Raw genomic sequence first — 19,711 nt, 5'->3', positions numbered from 1 at the left:
TGCAACTACTAGGAGCCAAGGAACTTTAATATGCGGCGGTGACTTCAATATTTTATTAAACACCAAATTTGATTCTTCTAGTGGGAAAGGTGATGGACGAAATATTGGTAAGAGGGTGAGACACCTCATGGGCGATCTAGGATTAGTTGATGTATGGCGAGAACATCACGCAACTAAGAGAGAATACACCCACTTCTCACACCCACATAACTTATATTCTAGGTTAGATTACATTCTTACGTTTAAGAATGATTTGTTTAAAATTAAAACATGTGAAATCGGTCCATGTACAATTTCTGATCATAATCCAGTTTATGCTGATATTTGTCTGAACAGAAAAAATAGATCTACAGTATGGAGGATGAACACAAATATTTTAAACTACCCAAACATTAAAGATAATTTAAAAAAAGACATAGAGAATTATTTAGCTCAAAATGATAATTCGGAGGTGTCACCAGGAATACTATGGGATGCAATGAAGGCAGTGATTAGAGGGAAAATTATTAGTATATCCTCCCACTTAAAAAAAGAAAACGTGCAAAAACGTAAACACCTGGAAGACAAATTGTTAAAATTGCAACATCAACACTCCGTGACTATGAACGACAGCATTAAATCTGACATGGTAAAATTTAAAAAAGAATTAGATGACCTAAACATGATTGAAGTACAGAAAAAAACCATTTTTAACAAGCAGCAGTACTGTGATGTAGGGGGGAAATCACTAAAACTTCTTTCATATAAACTCAGAAAGCAGCAAGCAGAGAGGACTAGGCACAAAATAAGAAATCCTTTAAATGGTCAAATAGAAACCGAAGAGGAGAAAATTCAACAATGTTTTCAGAATTATTACAGAAAACTTTACTCCCAAACCCATGTAGATAATAATCAAGATGTCAATTCCTTTCTGTCTAAACTAGAGCTACCAACAGTGACGGAGGAACAAAATAAGTTGTTAGTATCCACAATAACCAGAGAAGAAATTCACTCGGCAATTAAAAGACTAAAAGGGGGAAAAATGGCAGATGGATTTGGCCCAGAATGGTATAAAATAATGCAGGATCACTTGATTCCCACCTTGCAGAAAACATTTAATTGGGTAATGGAGGAAAATATTGTACCCCCCTCATGGAAAGAAGCAATAATCTCTATAATTAAGAAAGAAGGAAAAGACAACCTAGATTGTAGCAACTATCGCCCAATCAGTGTATTAAATATTGATTATAAGTTGTTCACTTCCATCATCTCTAAGAGACTTGAAACTATCCTACCAGGGCTAATACATAATGATCAAACAGGTTTTATTAAACATCGACAAACTCAAGATAACATTAGGAAAGTTCTACATATTATGAATCAGGTTCATAGACAAAAAATAGAGACTTTAGTGTTGAGTTTAGACGCCGAAAAGGCATTTGATTCTGTGAGGTGGTCCTTTTTATATCAGGTTCTTGAGAGATTTGGATTTGATAAATCTATAATAAATACTATATCTGGGTTGTATAATAAACCAACAGCCAAAATCAAAATTAATGGAGACCTTACTGAATCATTCATACTTGAGCGAGGTACTGGACAGGGTTGCTGTTTGTCGCCACTCCTCTTCGCCTTGTTTATAGAACCATTGAGCCAGTGGATCAGACAGAGACGGGATATAATTGGAATAATGACCATAGGAGGGGAGCAAAAATTGGCATTATTTGCTGATGACTTGTTGCTTGTTATATCTCATCCTACCCATGTTCTCCCCAAAATAATGAAAATCCTATCAGTTTTCGGTTTATACTCAGGGTACAGGGTTAATGTGAACAAAACACAGGTACTAACGGTAAATTATGACCCACCATCTGAAATTAAAAATTGCTATAAATGGAAATGGGAGGCGGATAGTGTTAGGTATCTGGGGGTGGTGATCCATCGTGACCTTACTGAAATGTTTGAAGCCAATTATGCCCCCCTGAACATAGCCATAAAATCGGATATCCAAAGATGGAATGCCATACCTTTCTTAGACCTACACTCCAGGATTGAATCAATTAAATTAAACATTCTTCCCCGGATTTTGTATTTATTTCAATCCTTACCAGTTCCCATACCATCAAAACAATTTGTAGAATGGGATAAGATGCTGTCCAAATACATTTGGAAAAGGAAAAAGGCCAGAGTCAAATACAAAACTTTACAATTAAAAAAGGAAAAAGGGGGACGCGGCTTCCATGTTTATGAGAATATTTTTGTGCAGCTCAGTTGAGATCTTTGGTGTGTTTGTGCTGTCCGAATTACACTGCAGGATTGAAAAATGTGGAAGGGGAAACGGTCAAAACAATACCGATTAGAGCCATAATAGCTGACACAAAGTTACAGAGCAAAATTAATTTAGCAGATGAACCTTTATCACAAGTAATGATATCTGCATGGAACGAAGCAATTAGAATCTGTGGTTTAGAAAATGCCTCTAAACTTTTAAGATGGTGCGCTTATGATTCGGACTTCATCCCAAATCAACATGATGATGGATTCAAGAAGTGGATTTCAAAAGGCCTAACTAGCTACTATTCTTTCGTCCATAAGGGGGCGCTCCAATGTTTTGAGACCTTGAAAAGAAAACATGATTTGTGTGCAGATTACTTTTTTAGATTTTTACAGGTCAGAAATTATTTTAATAAAGATCTAAAAGTACATTTACATAATCTGAGATTTGTGGAAACGTTTATATTACTAACTAAATCAAAACCAGGCAAAACTATTTCCAGGTTGTACGACGCCATCCTGCGGTGTAAGAAGGACAGCACTGTTTATATTAAAGTGAAGTGGGAAAAAGAAGCCAGCCTGACGATTTCAGAAGAAGATTGGGACCACATTTGTAAGATGCCATGGACAACAACAAGATCAAAGGTTTGGCGTGAATTCTGCTGGAAAAATATTATAAGATTTTTCATAACCCCAATGCAGAAACGATACCAGGGAGGGGGTGTTACCTGCTGGAGATGTGGAAGGGATGGAGCCAATCATTTCCATATTTTCTGGGACTGCCAAACCATTCAGCAATATTGGTCTCAAATCCATGAACATTTACAGAACATCTTCACAGTTGATTTTCCTTTAACTTTTGAATGCATATTTTTATGTAACATTCCGGTTGACAAACTGAACTACAACGATCAAAAACTTCTGTTCATTTTACTGGCCGGGAGCAAAAAGGCCCTCACAAGAAAATGGCTTAAACGGGAACCTCCAACAACTGATGACTGGATAAATGTAGTGAAAGAGATTTATGTACTGGAGAGACTGTCTCATTCCATTAATGTGCAGAGAGACACTTTCTACAAGATATGGTCAAAGTGGACAGAATATGTCAAACCTGTTATGTCTGATTTTCTGTAAACCTTGCTATCATTCAGATTTATGCTCTAATTTGATATGTGTTGTCAATTATTGGTTGATACTCAGGCTTCCCCGCCACTCCCATTTATTTTATTTTATTTTTATTTATTTATTTTTTGCTGTTTTTTTTTTTTCTTTCTTCTTCTTTAACGTGTTTAAAATTAGAAAACAGAGAAACCATGTAAAAATGTGAACGTAATCAGTATAATTATATAATTGTATTGTAACGTGCTTTCTCAATAAAAAATGTTAATATAAAAAAAAAAAAAAAAAGATTGCGTCCTCCTCTTCCAAAGAGGTGCAAGCGCTGCCAGTAGATCCAGAGGTTATCGATGAAGGTCACTGAGCTGGCAGAGCAGGTTTTAATCAGTCATTTGTTTATCATAAGCAGCCTGGAATGTTTTTCGTCTCCCCATTGAGGTGATGGAATTGGACCACTGAGAAATAACTTCGTTTTTAATTTTCCCATAGTGTCCAGAAGAATATTAAAGTCCTTTTTCAGAATTTCGGATTTTTGCTTTGCCAGATCGTTGGCTCCAACATGCACAACTAAAGTCTCAATGTTTGGCTGATCAGTGGTTAGAGAGAGCACTTTGCAAGTCAAATCAGATACAGTGTCACCAAGAAAAGAAACCACTCTCGTTTTCTTGGGATTGCAAACATGACTGATTCCATTTACTGTCTCATCTCCAACAATAAGCACTCTTGGCATACCTTTCGTTTTCCTGGTGGTCACTTTGTCCTTCGGAGCTTTGTGCAGTGGATGCGTTGGTTTAGCCTCATTGCTGATGTTTGAAGGTGGGTTTTCACTCAGAGGCTCAGGCTGAAGTGCAGAAAATCTGTTTTTCAGTGGGATTCCCACGGAGTCAGGATGTTTTGAGGCTCGGGCTGGTCGCTTTGTCCTTGGGAGTGGGCTCGGTGAAGCCGTTTTGGTTCCAGCTGCTTGTTTGCTATTCTTTGGCGGAGCAGGTGTTGAGGTTGAAGGTGGGTTTCGGCTCAGAGCCGGCCACGCTGATTCATCCAGGTGAGGGGTTCTCCCCATTAGTCGTCTCATGGGATCTGCAGTGTGAGACTTTTGTTTTGGCTTGGCTCCCTGAGCGATCCAGGGTGAGCTGCTTGGTGCGGGGTGTACGACCTCTCCGCTGATTTGAGGAAGAGTTGTTTCATATCCACAGGTAGCGTTGATCTCAAAGTTCACCTCCAGCCGTTGAATCTTTGTTTCTAAAAACTGAAGTCGTTGTAGAATACTGCTAATGTCCTTGGGGTCGGACGGGGGCATTTTGCCCTAGTTCAACTTGGAGGTGAAGAAAAGTGAGGTAAAAATAAAAGTGAGAAAATCTCCTGGTCTTTAGGTTTGAAGTAATCCAGTTATGATGTCGATAATGTGAATAAAACCATAAAAATTGTGACTTTAAAAATAATTCACAAGCAAAGTTATCAGTAAGGACGGGAGAGAGCAGGATAAGCTGTTCCTCCTTCAGTATTGTCAGAATCCAACAATTTACATATTTTATTTGGCAGATATGTTTCCAACATGTTTTAAAGTTTATGTCACAAAGCTGTTGTTGCGCAACACCTCCCCCCCCTTCTCTCTCACTCTACTTCCTCTTCTCAGAGGAGGGAGATGTGCAGCCAGCTCTCATCTAACGGGTAATTTGAGTTTTCTAAATCTGATGGGATTTTACCCTGTTCAGAACTGAGTAAACTCTGTTTAAGCTGGCATCGAGAAAGACTAGCCTGGTTTCTAACGACCTCCCCCTCCAGATGTCCCACCTTCTTCACCCTGTGAATTAGCCAGATTGAGCAGCCTGCAACCAGCTAGCTTCACAGAGGTCACCTGTTAACGGTCGCTCTTTCTCTTTATTACAACTTGCACTTGTTACTGAACCAGGTTGGTTTTAGTGACTCGGGCGAGTCCCAAGGGTGTTTTAGTTTTGGCTAAAAGCAACCTATAAAACATTTCTACTTTTTCCTCCCAGAATCAAACTTCATAGCTATTTTATGACCATTAAAGAACTTTAATGTGACTCATTAATTGAATGTCCACAACATCTTTTAGATTTTCTTAATGCTAATTATTTTATTAGTAAGGCAATTTTGCAAGGGTCAGTACAGCTTAATTCAGTAGCAGAAATAATCAAATAAGTAAAATCAATAATCTAGCCTATCTTTCCCTAATGCTGACACTGAGAACTAAAAGAGGGAAACTTTGAGAGAGACAGACAGAGTTTGGCATCTTGAACCCCAGAACTGGCCTGATGATGAAGAAGGTGTTGCAGCAGCAGGAGGTTCCCAGTACAGGAAGAGTACTGACTTAGAGCAGCAGGTCTCGGGCCTCAGGGTGACTTCCTCATGCGCGTAGCGGTCCTCAGCTTCTTGTCTTGCAGCTCTGTAGCTCCCTTCTCCTCGTCTCACGATCTTCCTGGTCCCACGGAAGGAACACACCAGTTCTTCCTCTTTGCCTTTGTCTTTGTCTTTGTTTTTATCTTCATCTTTGCCTTGGTCTTTGTCTTTGGGGGTCTGAACCCAGCTGATGAGAGAAGTGCGATTTGAAGCCACATGTTGCGGGGCTAACGGGTTGGTCCCCATGTGCAGAACAGTCTCCGGCTCTGTGGCCCCGGCTCTTCTTCAGCTGCAGAGTTCTTTGTCCATCTCCGTCTTGGCTCCAAGCTGCCTGAAGGATCCAACCAACGATTCCTCTTTTGCACCCACCTTATAAAGGGTTTATCCACCTTTTGGTGCGTTTACATTGGCTAGCTTTGTTGCTGTGCCTGTCTCATTGGCTGACTGCTTGGACAGATGATCTCATATCCATCACCCTGGAGACCTCATGACCTGATGTCTGTTCTAATGTCCCCAAGTTGCTCAACAGTTCCTCCTACCTCTGTTTCCTGCCCAACCTTTTCTTAGGCAAGTTGAAGTTTAGCAATAAGGCTTTAGTCACCTCCGCTCTCCTATCAGTTCCTCTTTCCCCCTGACCTTTCACCTTTCACCTACCATCTACCTTCAACACAACATCAGTGACCTTTAATTACAGTTACAACATTTTACACCTTTTCAAGTTCAATGTCAAAATCACATTTATAACCTTTTTCATTTAACATTCATTTATAATGTTATAATAACCATAACTTATTAGTTACTCTTATTACAATCATAATGTGAGTTATTACAGATACTTCTGAAAAGAAACCAAGAATACCCATTATTCTAATTATCCGATACCATGTTACAGTCACTTGTTTTACCTTTAAGTACTTCCACAAGTGTAAGAGTAAGTGTAAATATTCTTATAATCAAACCAACATCAACCACTGGTTAAACCAATATTAATTATTGGCATAATTATAAGTCATTATTTTAAGTATTTTACTCTGGGTTTTATCCAATTACTCAAAATGTTTAGATTTTATTCTTTAAAAACCTTTAATGCTTTAAAATAAGGAATGGTCTGAACTATTTTTAGCCTGATGCAGGATAGAAACTTCCCCTTTTCTTCAGGAAACCAGCTCTTCCTGTTCCATGACTCTCTTTCTGCCTGACTTTGATTTTTTATGATTAAATAGAAAAAAGTAGAATTAAAGCAAAGTTTGCAGGACACAATAACAACACACACAACCAGATTCATTTTATTACCGTCTGACTCTACTGTTGGGTCTTGATGTCACCTGTGTAATTAATTTTAAGGTAATTTTATTTATTATTACTATTAAACTAAAATCTCCAGCATGGGGAAGTGGGATGAGCTCGACTTTTCTCGACAAAGTATATGCATAGTAATTGATTTGTCAATATTTATAGTTGTTGTGGTTGACTATGCTTAGGGTTAGAAGGAATCGCATCGACGGCTTACTCCAAGCGTTGCCATTACGCCATTAATGAAATTGCGCCTATACGGGGAAATAGCATTGGGAGTGTTAGACCGCGAACACATAAAGTGAAGTTATATACAGCGATTATTTTTCCCACAGACATTTATTTATGTGATTATACATTAATTTGCATGTGCTTATGCATGTGGATTTGCGTCTCATGTGTACTGTAACAACAATTTTATTACTTTAAGTCTTACATTATCAGGGATCACTTATGCAACCTACTGAAACCATTTCTTTTCCATTGTCCTTTCTTTTTTTTAACATGCATAGAATCTTAACTCTTTGGCTGCTTACGACAAATTTGTGAAAATGGACGGTGAGATGGACTATATACTATTTGTAAAGAAATTATTCTCATTTTCAGAAATAGATAGAACTAACACTCTTAACCTATACTGACACTACATTCTGTGTTATTATCCCATATGTATTGTTTCTCATTTATTTATTTTTCAGATTATCATTTTCTCAATTTCTCTTTTTCATTTATCTATTTTTCATTTATCTATTTTTCATTTGTCCATTTTTCATTTATCCCTTTATCTATTTACCCATTTTTCGTTAATCTATTTTTTAATTTAACAATTTTTCAATTTCCTTTTTCCTTTAACCTGATTTTCTATTTCCCAGTTTCATTAATCAATTTCTCGTATATCCCTTTTTTATTTACCCATTTTTCTTTTATCTATTTTTCATTTAACATTTGTTTGAAAAATAGTTACTTTTCCCATTTTCCAATTTCCCTTATTCATTTAGTATTTCCTTATTTTCTTATTTATCACATTCTATTTCCCCGCAAAACTTGGAAAAAATAAATGCAAATGAGGAGAGGCACGTCATCAGGCTACAACTTCCCCAATTGGTTGATTAGCGTCACACCCATACTTTGCTTCAAGAAAGATGGCGACCTACTAACGGGTTATCAATAAGCTGAAGCTCGTTAACTTCATTAGAAAATAATGTTATTACTCCTGACTTTAGTTCTCGTGTGGCCGCTCAGACAGAACGTGTTTCAGTTGGCGGCTCTCATGGACTCAGAGCTTCACCGTCGGGAGTTTTTATAGTTTGGACGAAGCGGCCGCTGAAGTTGGCTTACGATTGAAGGTTCGGGACACCTTCGTAGCTACCAGCTGTGATCCAACTATAAGGAGCAACTTTACTGTACATCGTAAGTGAACTGCAATATCCAGAGGCAGCTCTATGGAGCATCGAGCTGAAAGAATGAGAGTGGAGAGCCTTGGAGATCTGCTGTCCGTCCAGGATCCTCCGGTTGCCCAGACGTTACACGGTAAGCTACCGCTGATGTTTGTTTTCCAACTACAGTCATATTTAATCAATAGGGCTCAATTACGATAACGGAAGGTTTTGAGTTGATCTCGGCAGTAGGTGACAAACTGAACGTCTCCAGGATGTTGAGACCAGCAGGTCCTTTGATTCAATACATCTTATTAAGGAAAAAAACAACAAAACGTCTTCAAATTAATGGCCCAACAAAATTAATAATCTCAGTAATTATTGTTTAAACAAGGTGTGTGCATTTCGGTACCATTACAAAAATAAAAAGGGACTCAAAGACCCTGATGAGCAGAGCAGTAAATATGAAGCCTGAAAACCTAATATCTTAACGGACTGAATCTTTTGTGTTTTTAACTAATCTCTGCTGGGTTTGTGGGGCGCAAGCGGTTGCCACGGCAACAGGTTGATTAAATGACATTAAAAAGTTATTAGACGTTTAGAGTCGATCGCCTTGTTTTACCTTTGTTTACCTTTGCTGGGATGCATCACAGCTGCTGTAGTTTATGAACGTTCAATAAACGACAACGTCTGATGTGCAGATTGATGATATAGAAGACTTAGAAACTCACATGCTAGACAGTACCCATCTATTCTGCAGAGCAAAAAATGACCACCCAAAAAATATGTTCAATGACTCTACATATGTACGCATAAGCGTATCCCTTGCCTACAGGACTTACCAATAAAATTAATAACATGTGAGGAAGTGCCACCACCATGCTTTTTGCCTTCTGAAAGCACCTGGCCATACTGTCCAGGACCTACCCCTCCACAGCTTAGTCCATCCAAGATAGTGACCTCACAAGCCAAGGTTTATGGCATTAGTTATGTCAAAAAAGGTGAGTATAAAGCTTCACTCTGCATTGTTCTGGATATATAAGCCATATTTTGTTTGAGTGACATTATGTTGCTATAAATGTATGTATTTTCAGGCAGCTGCATTGTGTATTTGCTATAAACTAATGCAAGTTATAATTTATTCTATAGGTATGTCAGATGCTGAAAAAGAATGCCCAGTTTGTGGTAACATTGTGAGATTCCAAGACTATACTTCAGGTTTCCACAATTTCAACAACAATGTTCTCCTTACGCTTCCTTTGTGTGAGCTTCTTTTATCTGGCCTGGCTGTAAGGCAAACTAAAGACAAACATCAATAATTGTTGTTTTTGAGTTTGTCATTTTTAAAAGCTAAAATTTCTTGTTTTGTCTGTAAATCTGTGTTTACTCACAGAACAAGTCAACAAGTGGATGGATGCTGGAGACATTATCCTTCTTTAATGACAACAGATACCATCATCAAACTGTTCGAAAGGCATTTCATCACTTTCTTTCTCTGACAGACTTTAAATTTGAGTTCTGGTGTTATCAGTGCGGACACAACCCACCGGTGATAATAGCGGATGCAAACTGGAAACTGGCTTTTGACATACCACGTAAGACTTTTGTTATACATGTTCATTAACAAGACAAACATACATTTTAAAAATTGTATTATTTTTGATAAAATTATGATTTTGTGCTTTGAAAGTATGTATGTACTGTGAATTTTGTTGAGAGAAATTAACTTAAATTTTAATGTCACTTTTTGTATGATGATACATTGTTATATATCCATGCATTATGAGTGTCATGTTGCTTTGCAGTTGGCACATTTAAAAGACCAAATCCTGATAACATTTCTGACAAGGAACTTGAAGTTGACATTGTGAAGGCGTGGTCCGATTTAGACAAATCAATAATCGCAGATGCCCTCATTTCAGGTATGTTTTATTTGTTGTGTAGAACTGCAGTAAAGAGAAGTCATCTTAATGAAAGACCATATTTTAAGTCAAGCCATGTTACCGAAGTTAAGTAATTTTGTCATGATTCATATTTTCAAGGAACAACTGTGGCTAATCAATTCAGCACATCAACTCGTCACTCGACTTTGGCACCCTGGATGGGACGGCACACCAGAGCTGGAAACATTCTTCCCAAAACCAAAATGAAAAAGGCATTGAAAAAGAAACAGGACAACATCACACATACAACGAGACAGTTAAATGAAGACCATATTTTGGAACTCATTGAGTCCAAAAAGGTACATTATTTGTTTCGCTTTCAGCACAGTACTCACAATTTTATGTTTTATTAATGAAAATGTATCTCTAAAAATTGACAGCATATAAAGAAGGACCTTTAAGATGCTTGGCTTTCTCTGGGTGTGTCATCTGAGGGGACAATAGCAGAGCTGATTAATAGGCTCCAGGAACTGCTATGTTTTAAAGATGTCTATCCTAAACTTTTCCTGAAGCTGCAGAAAGCTGGTGGTGAGTCTTTGGTTTTTACTTTCCATTTTTGGTAGTATTTTGATGGACAGTTTATTTATTACATTTGTTTTCAATTTGAAGGTGGTGTCCTTCACCTCTCATGTATGCATGGTGTCGTTTATTATGTGAACTTCCTGTTCTGGATGGAGTCTGCCATAGATCATGCAGACGGTTTGCTGAGCTTCAAAAATCTGCCTACATGCTACATTTCAGATGTAGCTGGCCAGGTCGCAAGACACACCACCAACCGCACCAAACAGCTGTATTTTCAACCTCATGATGGCCGACTTTGTGCCCCAACGGCAGAAAACATCAAAAAAGCAGAGCAAAAGGAATTAAAGATTGACGTGGAGTGGGTCAAAAAATTGAGATGTCCTTTGCCAATGCATAGAGATGATGGGATAAACCAATTTGCATGACAACATCCATCAACAGGGACATGTGATAGATATTCTCTCTATGATAGATTTCATTAAAAAAATCAAAAAAAGACCAGAGGAGACGCTAAGAAGCCTGAATATTTGCCATGATCTGAGGAAAGAAGTTAACTCAGCTGTCGCTGAACAGTTCAACCGAGAACCTGTTCTGAATATTTTAAGGTATTCATTGTGCCAAATGAAGGAAGAGCATTTCAAGCAGACTGTGAGGGTCTTAATTGATCTGCACAATGAAAAGATCAACAGAACCTTTCAAAAAGACATGGAGGCAATGTGCAATGCGCAGCTGGATGTTGGACTTAATTGGATGCTGGGACTAAAGTCTCTTGGTAATTTTTATGAATATACAAATGCCAGTGATAACACAGTAAACATTTTAGCATTAGCAGGGACGTTGAATTAAGTCAATGACTATAAACATGAACTATTTGTGTGATGTATTTGAGTAGACACCAATTTTATCAACATTTTTTGAGTAGCTAGGGCTAAGATTTTTATAATTAGATTTATGCTGTACTACTTTTATTTTATTTTTATTTTGCTTTGGTTTAAATGCCTTTTATTTGCATGTTGACTTTCTATTTCAGGTATTGTAATGTAAACACAATATATCCTTGATTCCCTTAATGTTTCCCCAACACAGAAAGATTGTTCCCATCTTTAATTTTTGGCCAGCTTCCTATTCGCATCAGAGCTGAGAGCTCATCAGAGTCTTTGTCACTTCAATATGTGCTTCTTAATTTAAATACAAAAGTCAGTGAACTGCTGTTTGCCTATTTTTAAGCACAGTATCTGAGTACTGGATATTTTCCTTGCATTGTACAAATGATAAAGACTTGACAAATAGAAGTACAGTGTTATGAATATTAACTTTTTCCATTTGTCTTTGTAGATGGGATGACAACCTTACCTCCTGAGCACAAACCCAACTGGTTTGTGCTAAAAAAACAAAAAAAAAAAACACTCCTTTGTGGCACAGCAATACATTCTTGACGAAAACAGCAAGGTAATGACAAAGCAATATCTTTGTTCTGTTTTTTTTAATATTTTAAATAATGCTTATTTTATTCATAACATATGCGGAAAGGCGAAACTGAAGACTTTGCTGTCTGGGCGACGGGATGAAAATGAAGTCCTATCACTTGCCAGGAGACGATTTCCTGTGTCAATCAAAGACATTACCAGTGTGAGCACCTCAGATTTATTAGAAGAATCTTCATTGGTTATGCCGTGGTTGACAGATGATGTAAGTATTGCTTATATTTTTTTGTTTAAGTAACTATTCCTGTGTCTCCATTGCTTTACCGAGGTCTTACTGTATATCTCTTAATTGTAGGCTGTCAACTATCGAGTAGCACAACTGGCGGCACTAGACAATACGGTAAATTGAAAAGTCATTTTATAAATGAAAAAATAAGTTGGCATTGTTAAAGATAATATGTGGTATTATCTTTAACAATGCCGTGTACTTCCCTGGGTACATTTGACTTCATTTTATGGCACCGTGAGTGGACCAAGGATGGAACTGTCCGAGATCAGATTGCAAAGCAGATACAAGTAAGTTCTACTTTATTAAAAAACAATTATAGAAAATATTATTTTATTAATTATTAAAAATAATAAAATCTTCAGTGGACATTTTTTTCTGTAAATTACTTTTCTTTTTTGTTACCTCCAAGCAATGTGGAAACATATACCTTCTGAGGATTGTGGGTCATTCTTCTCCTGAGACTGGGAATCATTTCATTCTCTGGGTGAGCTGTCAAAAAGTGTTTTAGGTCGTTTTCACAACTTTATAAATACTAATCTATTCTATAACATGTTTTCTTTTACAAATACTATTTAAAAAAAGCTAAATAAGAAATTAAAAAAGTGTAACTTTAACATAATTTGCCAGAAATTATCTCAAATATTGAAATTTATGAATGACGACATGCTTGGCCTGTAGGTCTTTGACTTCAGCTGCAAAGAGATCCGGATATATGACTCCCTATCACTTTACAAAAACATAAGTGATGACGACATGGCTTTACTCAGGTAAAGACGACTGATGCACACAACTTATTTGTAGATTCATGAGAAGATACTGCTGACATAAAATGCTGCTTTTGTTGTTTTCAGAAATGTGTTCAGATGTTCTGGTGGTCTTCAAGGTTGGACAGTAACATTTCCTCCACAGTGGAAGCAACAGGATTCTATTAATTGTGGAGTTTTTGTGTGTTCAGTGAGTTGCATTGCTTATGCAATATTTCCATAACAATTGTCTTTCTGTGGTTTAAATAAAGGTTTTTTGTTGTTGTTAGGCTGTTGAAAATGAAGTTCAACATCACCAGGTCAGTGCAGAGCCTCTGACACTTAGTCAATGCCGGACTCTCCGTCTACATCATGCCAGTGAAATTTTGAAAAATATTGATCCAAAGGTGAGATTTTTTTTCATCCATTACACTGTAATGCACATTACTTCAAGAAATAAGTTGTGAAGCAACATTTGTCTTTGCCAAGTAGGATTTCCCCCCAACTTTAAAAGAAGCAATTGTAATGGAAAAAAAGGAAAGCAAACTTCAAGAAACAGAGCAGAGACATGGATTCAAGTATGCATTGTTTGGCCTGGAAGATCAGGACGTGTTTGTTTCAGCGAGCAACAGGGAAAACATCGGATGTGTTACACAAATTCAGTATTACAGCAGATTCTACTCTGCAAAATGTGAAGTATTATTGTAAAATGTTATATTTAAGTTAGTTTTAAAAAGCTTACTTTAATATGTACTTTTGCTATGTTTTTATTTCTTCTCAGACTTTTCCACGGACACATTAAGAAGTACCGTTGGGTCCAATGCACAACCTGTAAAAACTGGTTGCATTTTCAGTGTGCTGGTTTGCCAGAAGACTGGAATAAGACAGACGTCTTTTGTGGATGCAGTGCAAACCCTGATATGTAAGATTTACTTATTTCATGAAAAAAAGTGGTTGTAATTGAATCAAACTTCTCTTTTTTAATTATAGCTTGAAGGACTGAATGTATCAAGATGCACTTTATAATAAACCAGATAAAGCAATTTAACAGTGCAGACCATGGTATTTTAGAAAATTAAAGTTAAATTACTAACTTTATGTGAAAATGGATTTCATAAAATTAATGGATTACATACATGAATATCAATTACTTAATAAGCTTAGCTATGAAGAATAATGCAATTGAGAGGAAAAATAAATACTTTTAATTCTGTTTTGGATCATCACCTGCAAAGTAATGCTAATATTGGTTTCTCTCAAACAGTGACAAGATTCTGCAGTCTACTAAAGCTGAAGACATTCTTACAGATTCAGAGATTACGGTATTATCTTGCATTATGTAAAAAATCTTTAACTTTTAAGTAATTACATTAAAAATAAAACATTTTCTTACATATGAAATTTTGCAGGATCTGGAAAAGAAATTGCAGACCGGGGATGTTCTGTCAAACAGGATGTATATGTGGAAACACAAAGGATTTGATCTACTCCTCCGCAAATTCTACAGTGACCATGACGCCATATTTAATGATGTGATGGTATGTATTTGCTGTTTTAGGCAATATAATCAAAAAGCTTTGGTCAATCTAAAAATGAATGGATGACCTTTACCGTTGTACAGTAATGTCAGAATACTGAAAGGAAAAGTGTATCTCAAGATGTGCAATGTCAAAGTCTGTACACTTTGACATTGCACATCTTTTTCTTCATACTCCTACTTTATTTTTTTAACTATGAACAATATTTTTGTTACAAGAAGAAATCTACAATTATATATGAAAATAAAATACTAAGTAATGACTTACTTTGATATCTATCACTGGAAGTCAATTTTTGTGTTTTGGCTGTATACAAAATTGTAAAATACCAAGTCTGAATTGTGTTCTTACAATAAAAAAACATAAAAATAACAAACTGATCTAACAGCCTCCCTTGTTCTTACAGACAGACATCCTCACCATGCGACTTGAAGAGCTCTTTTGAGTTCCTGGCCATGAAGCTGCTGACCAACACATGATCACAGAAGTGATTCTGCCAGAGGTGAGCTAAAATAGGATGTGAACACATCCTTAAAGTCATGTGTTTAAAATAAATGTATTTAAATGTCGAATTAATAAAAGATTATGAAGTTGGTCTTGAATGTAAATCACAATTTCTACTATTGTTGATTTAAACACAGCATTATACAGTAATCATTCCTTTTTAACATGTTTTTTGGTGTTTTCACACTTTATAGTCTAGAATAGCGGTTCTCAACGTGGGCGGTACCGCCCCCCAGGGGGCGTTCAGAGGACAGCAGGGGGCGCTGGCGGACATTTTTACAAAAGGGGGGCGCTGGGATGCCTTTGGGGGGCGTTAAGTCGAAGGTAAACTTTACACCTTAAATCCACAAAAATACCAGTTTAGACTTTGAACAACTTGGTAAAACTGTATTGTGTAACATTAAATCATGCTTGGCTGCAACTGTATCGCTGGCAGCTCTTCTTCTATTCAGTGTTTGTAGCTTCATGGCTCCGCATCAGTTCAGCGTTACACCGGCTGATGACGCTGCTGTGATTCACTTTGTCTGGTATTTATGTAGCTACATATGTTTTGGCAGTTCTGTGATCATGTCAATGCAGCAATTTATATTAAAAAGTTTTTTATTTTCGTTTGAAAGCTGCCCGCTACCATGGAAGGACAACAGAAAATCGCTCTTATAAACATGTAATTACTAAAATCACGATACCCTCACTTTGTATCCCTCTGAAAAATGAACCAATTTAAATAAAGAAATCCGTCCATGGGTGATACCACGATAGAGAGCGTTCATTTTATAGAGTTAACACGGTGCTGTAAGTGGTCCGGTATGAAACGGGGTGATAGAACAACACAGCACTTTTAAATTTCAATAATCAGAATGCAGAAATTGTTTCCGTTGTTTTAAAAGGTTTATGTCAGTCTGCCTTTTCCCCATCGATATGTTTCCCGACCGCCCTGCACCTTAGGGGGTTAAAAACAAACAACAACAAAAAACGCCGCGCACATTGCGAAAAACACAAGCGGGCAAAACGGAGCAAAGAACTAGATGTGAATTATGGCATAAAAACAGAGAATCCGACGCTGAACAGTGAAAAATCAACACATGATGTGAAACATGACGATTAGGAGGCGCAGCAGGTGATGAGTGAAGATTACTGATGGTCAATAAACGATAAAATAAATCTAGCAACAGGAAAGAAACTAAAGTGGACATAGCAATAAACCAAGAGATGATAATACTAATCAAATGAAACTAAATGGAAATAAATGAAGAACAAAATGCAAGAATAAACTAAGAAACTGAAGTAAATACGGAGGAATAAACTGGTATGGCAAGACCTTTAGAGCAATAATTAATACAGAGGACTGTATGGCAAGAATAAACAGACACTATTTCCAAATAAAAGGTAAAATAATATTGTTGAATTGTCATGGGCAGGAGCTCAACTATACACATTATTCAGGTGGATGCGAAAACATAAATCGGCGCCCCCCACGAAGGAGCGTAGAAACATACGCTCGCCTCCCTACCAGCCCCCCTCCTCCAGACGCCGATACGTTTAGGGCAAAACTCGCTACATTTACCCCGTTATGTGCGCGAGGTGAAGGAGCGTAAGGCGCTGAAGTGTACGGGAAAACATAATCGGTGCGCCGATTCAAAACATCTACAATAATGATAGTAACATTAATAATAAAATAATTGTCAGTGCAAGTAGCCTAAAAATTCTTTGGTGGGGGGCAGTGAGGGACCTGGATAAAGGCTAGGGGGGGCGCTGGCCCGAAAAAGGTTGAGAAACACTGGTCTAGTATATTCCATTCGATTTTTGACTAAAATTGAAACATTTGTTACATTTTCAAAACTTTACTTCCTGTTCACAATCCACTGAGTCAAACCACCCAAACTAACTGAAGAACCTGTTCCCCCATCGCCAGTGAGGACGCAGCACCAACAACTACTCGAATCAGTAGTTTGATTCTGAACAACTGATTCAGAATCAAACTGAATCTGAATCAGTTCAGATTCATTTCTGATTTTTATATTTATGATACTTGTGTAATACCAGTATTATAAACACAGGTATTATACAACCTGTATTATAAATACTTTCATTTAATACTTGTATTATAAATACAAGTATTTCTAATTTTAAAGTAACTTAATCAGATAATGAAATGAAATTAGTAATTTTACAATAAATGTTCTTAAAATTTATATTTCTAAGTTCTGATCCAGTGGCTGCCAAAGAGCATGAGTCTTTGCCGGTCCCAAGCAGAGGTTGTTCTTCAGAAAACGGTCAAGAAAGATTCAGGGTAAAGAACATTTGTGTGTGTAGATATAGTAGACCAAGGGTATGAAATAAGTCATTACTGACTACTTTCCTATTTCTTTTTTTTTCTAGAGATAAAGTGAAAGACAAAACACCAGAAAAGGTAAAACATTCAACAGTCACTTGATATTAAAAAAGATGATTATGTTACATAAGTATTTCAATGTATGTGGTTTTGAAACCGTGGCTAAATGACAAAGGAACATAATAATTTTGCAATTATTTAGCTTTTTCTTTAAATATAGGTTAAGTGGCCAATATCTACTATTTATATCTACTATTTACAGGGAACGGTATACACATAATAATCACACAAATCTATATTTTGTGCAGGACAGCACAATCATGAGGGACAGCAAGGCAGCAGCCCAATGGTGCCAGAATGAGAATTTTTTGGGACAGCTCACACTTCCTGCTGTTCTGGATTATGATGTTCAACAGACAGGAAGCTCTCCAGGACCTCAAGAACTGGGATGGAGAAACTGATCAAAATTGTCCAGTGGAGCCATTCACTTTTGTGTTTGAAAAAAAAGAAGACCATGAGAAGTTCTGCTCAGAAATTTGTGACAAAAAAGGACTGAAGGTTTTTGCTAGATTTGAGTAAATCTTTAAAATAAAAACATTGAAAAGATTTGTTTTGTTTTCATTGCTGTAGCCTATTTCCATATGACATACAGGTAAGGAGGAAGACATAATAATTGGCTTAGCTTACAGAGTATACTTATTACTATTATCCAGTGGCACCATTTGGCTTCCTGTTGCACCATGTCAGCCACTGTTCTGCGATATAAACATGGCCAAGGATTGAATGTCATTTTGATTAAGAAAAAAGTACCATTAACTATCAGTGATGTGTGATTAATCAGATGTGTCCTTGGAGATAGTGACAGATTCCCCTGTAATAGTGACACTTGATGGTAGATTCAATTGGCCATCTTCCTTGAATTAAACTCAGTCAAAAATATTCAAGGTGTTAAATGGATAATTAACCAATAAAATTACCATAGGAAAAAAAAATTATAAACACGCTATATAAGTAACACGTTTTCCAAAAATAGGCATTGCCATCCCCCAAAACATGGGCACCAGTTGTGACAGCTCTGAAACATTCTGGACACCTAACGGCAGCTCTAGTGGAAGCTAGACTGAGCTGTTGTAAAGGTGCCGAAACCAATGGCATCCCTGATACCCGTTGCATATTCGACTAATTCAAAGACGTCAGGAGTCGGCTGGATTATTCAGATGAACTTTAGGATGAACGAATTATACATAATGATATACGAAAAAGTGTAGGAATTCAGCTAACATAAGTCTTTCTGCAAAAAAAAAAAAACCTATTAAATTCTTTATTCTTCGTAAGTCTTTAAGTTCTTCTTCTACTAGTAATAAAGCATCATGGGATATGTCGTAAATTTGCAGAAGACGGTGGCAACACTTACGGCTAGCCCCGAAAACAGTGGCATAATGGCAGGTGTCAGAGGAAGTGCCACTATGAGGTGCCGAGGTCAGCCGAAGTCAGCCAAACGCAGTGGCAGCTAGCGCCGAAAACCGTGGCACTTGTGGCGCATAATGACACCTGCCACCGGAAGTGCCACTATGAGGTGCGGTGTCACGATTTGCGCTCGGCCCTGCTGGGTGTTATGGAGCCCAGGATGCTTTGATGGCCTTAAGCTCATCCAGAGTGTTGGGTCTTGGTCTCTCAACTTTCTCTTCACAATATCCCACAGATTCTCTATGGGGTTCAGGTCAGGAGAGTTGGAAGGCCAACAGTAATACCATGGTCAGTAATACCAGTGGTTTTGGCACTGTGAGCAGGTGGCAGGTCGTGCTGAAAAATGAAATCTTCATCTCCATAAAGCTTTTCAGCAGATGGAGCATGAAGTGCTCCAAAACCTCCTGATAGCTGCTGCATTGACCTGCCCTTGATAAAACCCAGTGGACCAACACCAGCAGCTGACATGGCTCCCCAGACCATCACTGACTGTGGGTACTTGACACTGGACTTCTGGCCTTTTGGCATTTCCTTCTCCCCAGTCTTCCTC

At 37.4% G+C, this 19,711-nt stretch overlaps 2 protein-coding genes across 6 annotated transcripts in view; one reads left to right on the top strand and one right to left on the bottom strand.

Moving 5' to 3' along the window:
- LOC103460734 (chemokine-like protein TAFA-5) overlaps positions 1 to 19,711 on the bottom strand; it is a 58,807-nt gene that overhangs the window by 29,217 nt on the left and 9,879 nt on the right. The gene's annotated exons all lie outside the window — the stretch shown is intronic.
- LOC103460732 (uncharacterized) lies at positions 7,290 to 18,300 on the top strand. Of its 4 annotated transcripts, XM_081607682.1 has the most exons (24): positions 7,290 to 8,553; positions 9,235 to 9,400; positions 9,549 to 9,662; positions 9,793 to 9,994; positions 10,205 to 10,321; positions 10,442 to 10,641; positions 10,723 to 10,870; positions 10,952 to 11,636; positions 12,200 to 12,313; positions 12,395 to 12,553; positions 12,644 to 12,688; positions 12,826 to 12,864; positions 12,987 to 13,061; positions 13,256 to 13,344; positions 13,429 to 13,531; positions 13,611 to 13,727; positions 13,813 to 14,011; positions 14,102 to 14,242; positions 14,585 to 14,642; positions 14,730 to 14,858; positions 15,265 to 15,360; positions 17,565 to 17,652; positions 17,742 to 17,772; positions 18,003 to 18,300. In XM_081607682.1, the coding sequence occupies exons 10-20, from the start codon at positions 12,533 to 12,535 to the stop codon at positions 14,854 to 14,856; spliced, it is 1,014 nt and encodes a 337-aa protein (XP_081463808.1). In that variant the 5' UTR covers positions 7,290 to 8,553; positions 9,235 to 9,400; positions 9,549 to 9,662; positions 9,793 to 9,994; positions 10,205 to 10,321; positions 10,442 to 10,641; positions 10,723 to 10,870; positions 10,952 to 11,636; positions 12,200 to 12,313; positions 12,395 to 12,532; the 3' UTR covers positions 14,857 to 14,858; positions 15,265 to 15,360; positions 17,565 to 17,652; positions 17,742 to 17,772; positions 18,003 to 18,300. The 4 variants fall into 4 exon arrangements, with proteins under 4 accessions (XP_081463808.1, XP_017158943.2, XP_008401237.2 ...); XM_017303454.2 differs by having other exon boundaries at positions 7,290 to 9,400; XM_008403015.3 differs by having other exon boundaries at positions 7,290 to 9,400; positions 9,549 to 9,688.

Source organism: Poecilia reticulata, chromosome 6, assembly GCF_904066995.2.
Source record: "Poecilia reticulata chromosome 6, P_reticulata-male-v2, whole genome shotgun sequence".
In the NCBI taxonomy this organism is placed as follows: Eukaryota; Metazoa; Chordata; class Actinopteri; order Cyprinodontiformes; family Poeciliidae; genus Poecilia; species Poecilia reticulata.
Note: the sequence above shows the minus strand (reverse complement) of the source record. Positions and strands in the feature narration are given on the sequence as shown.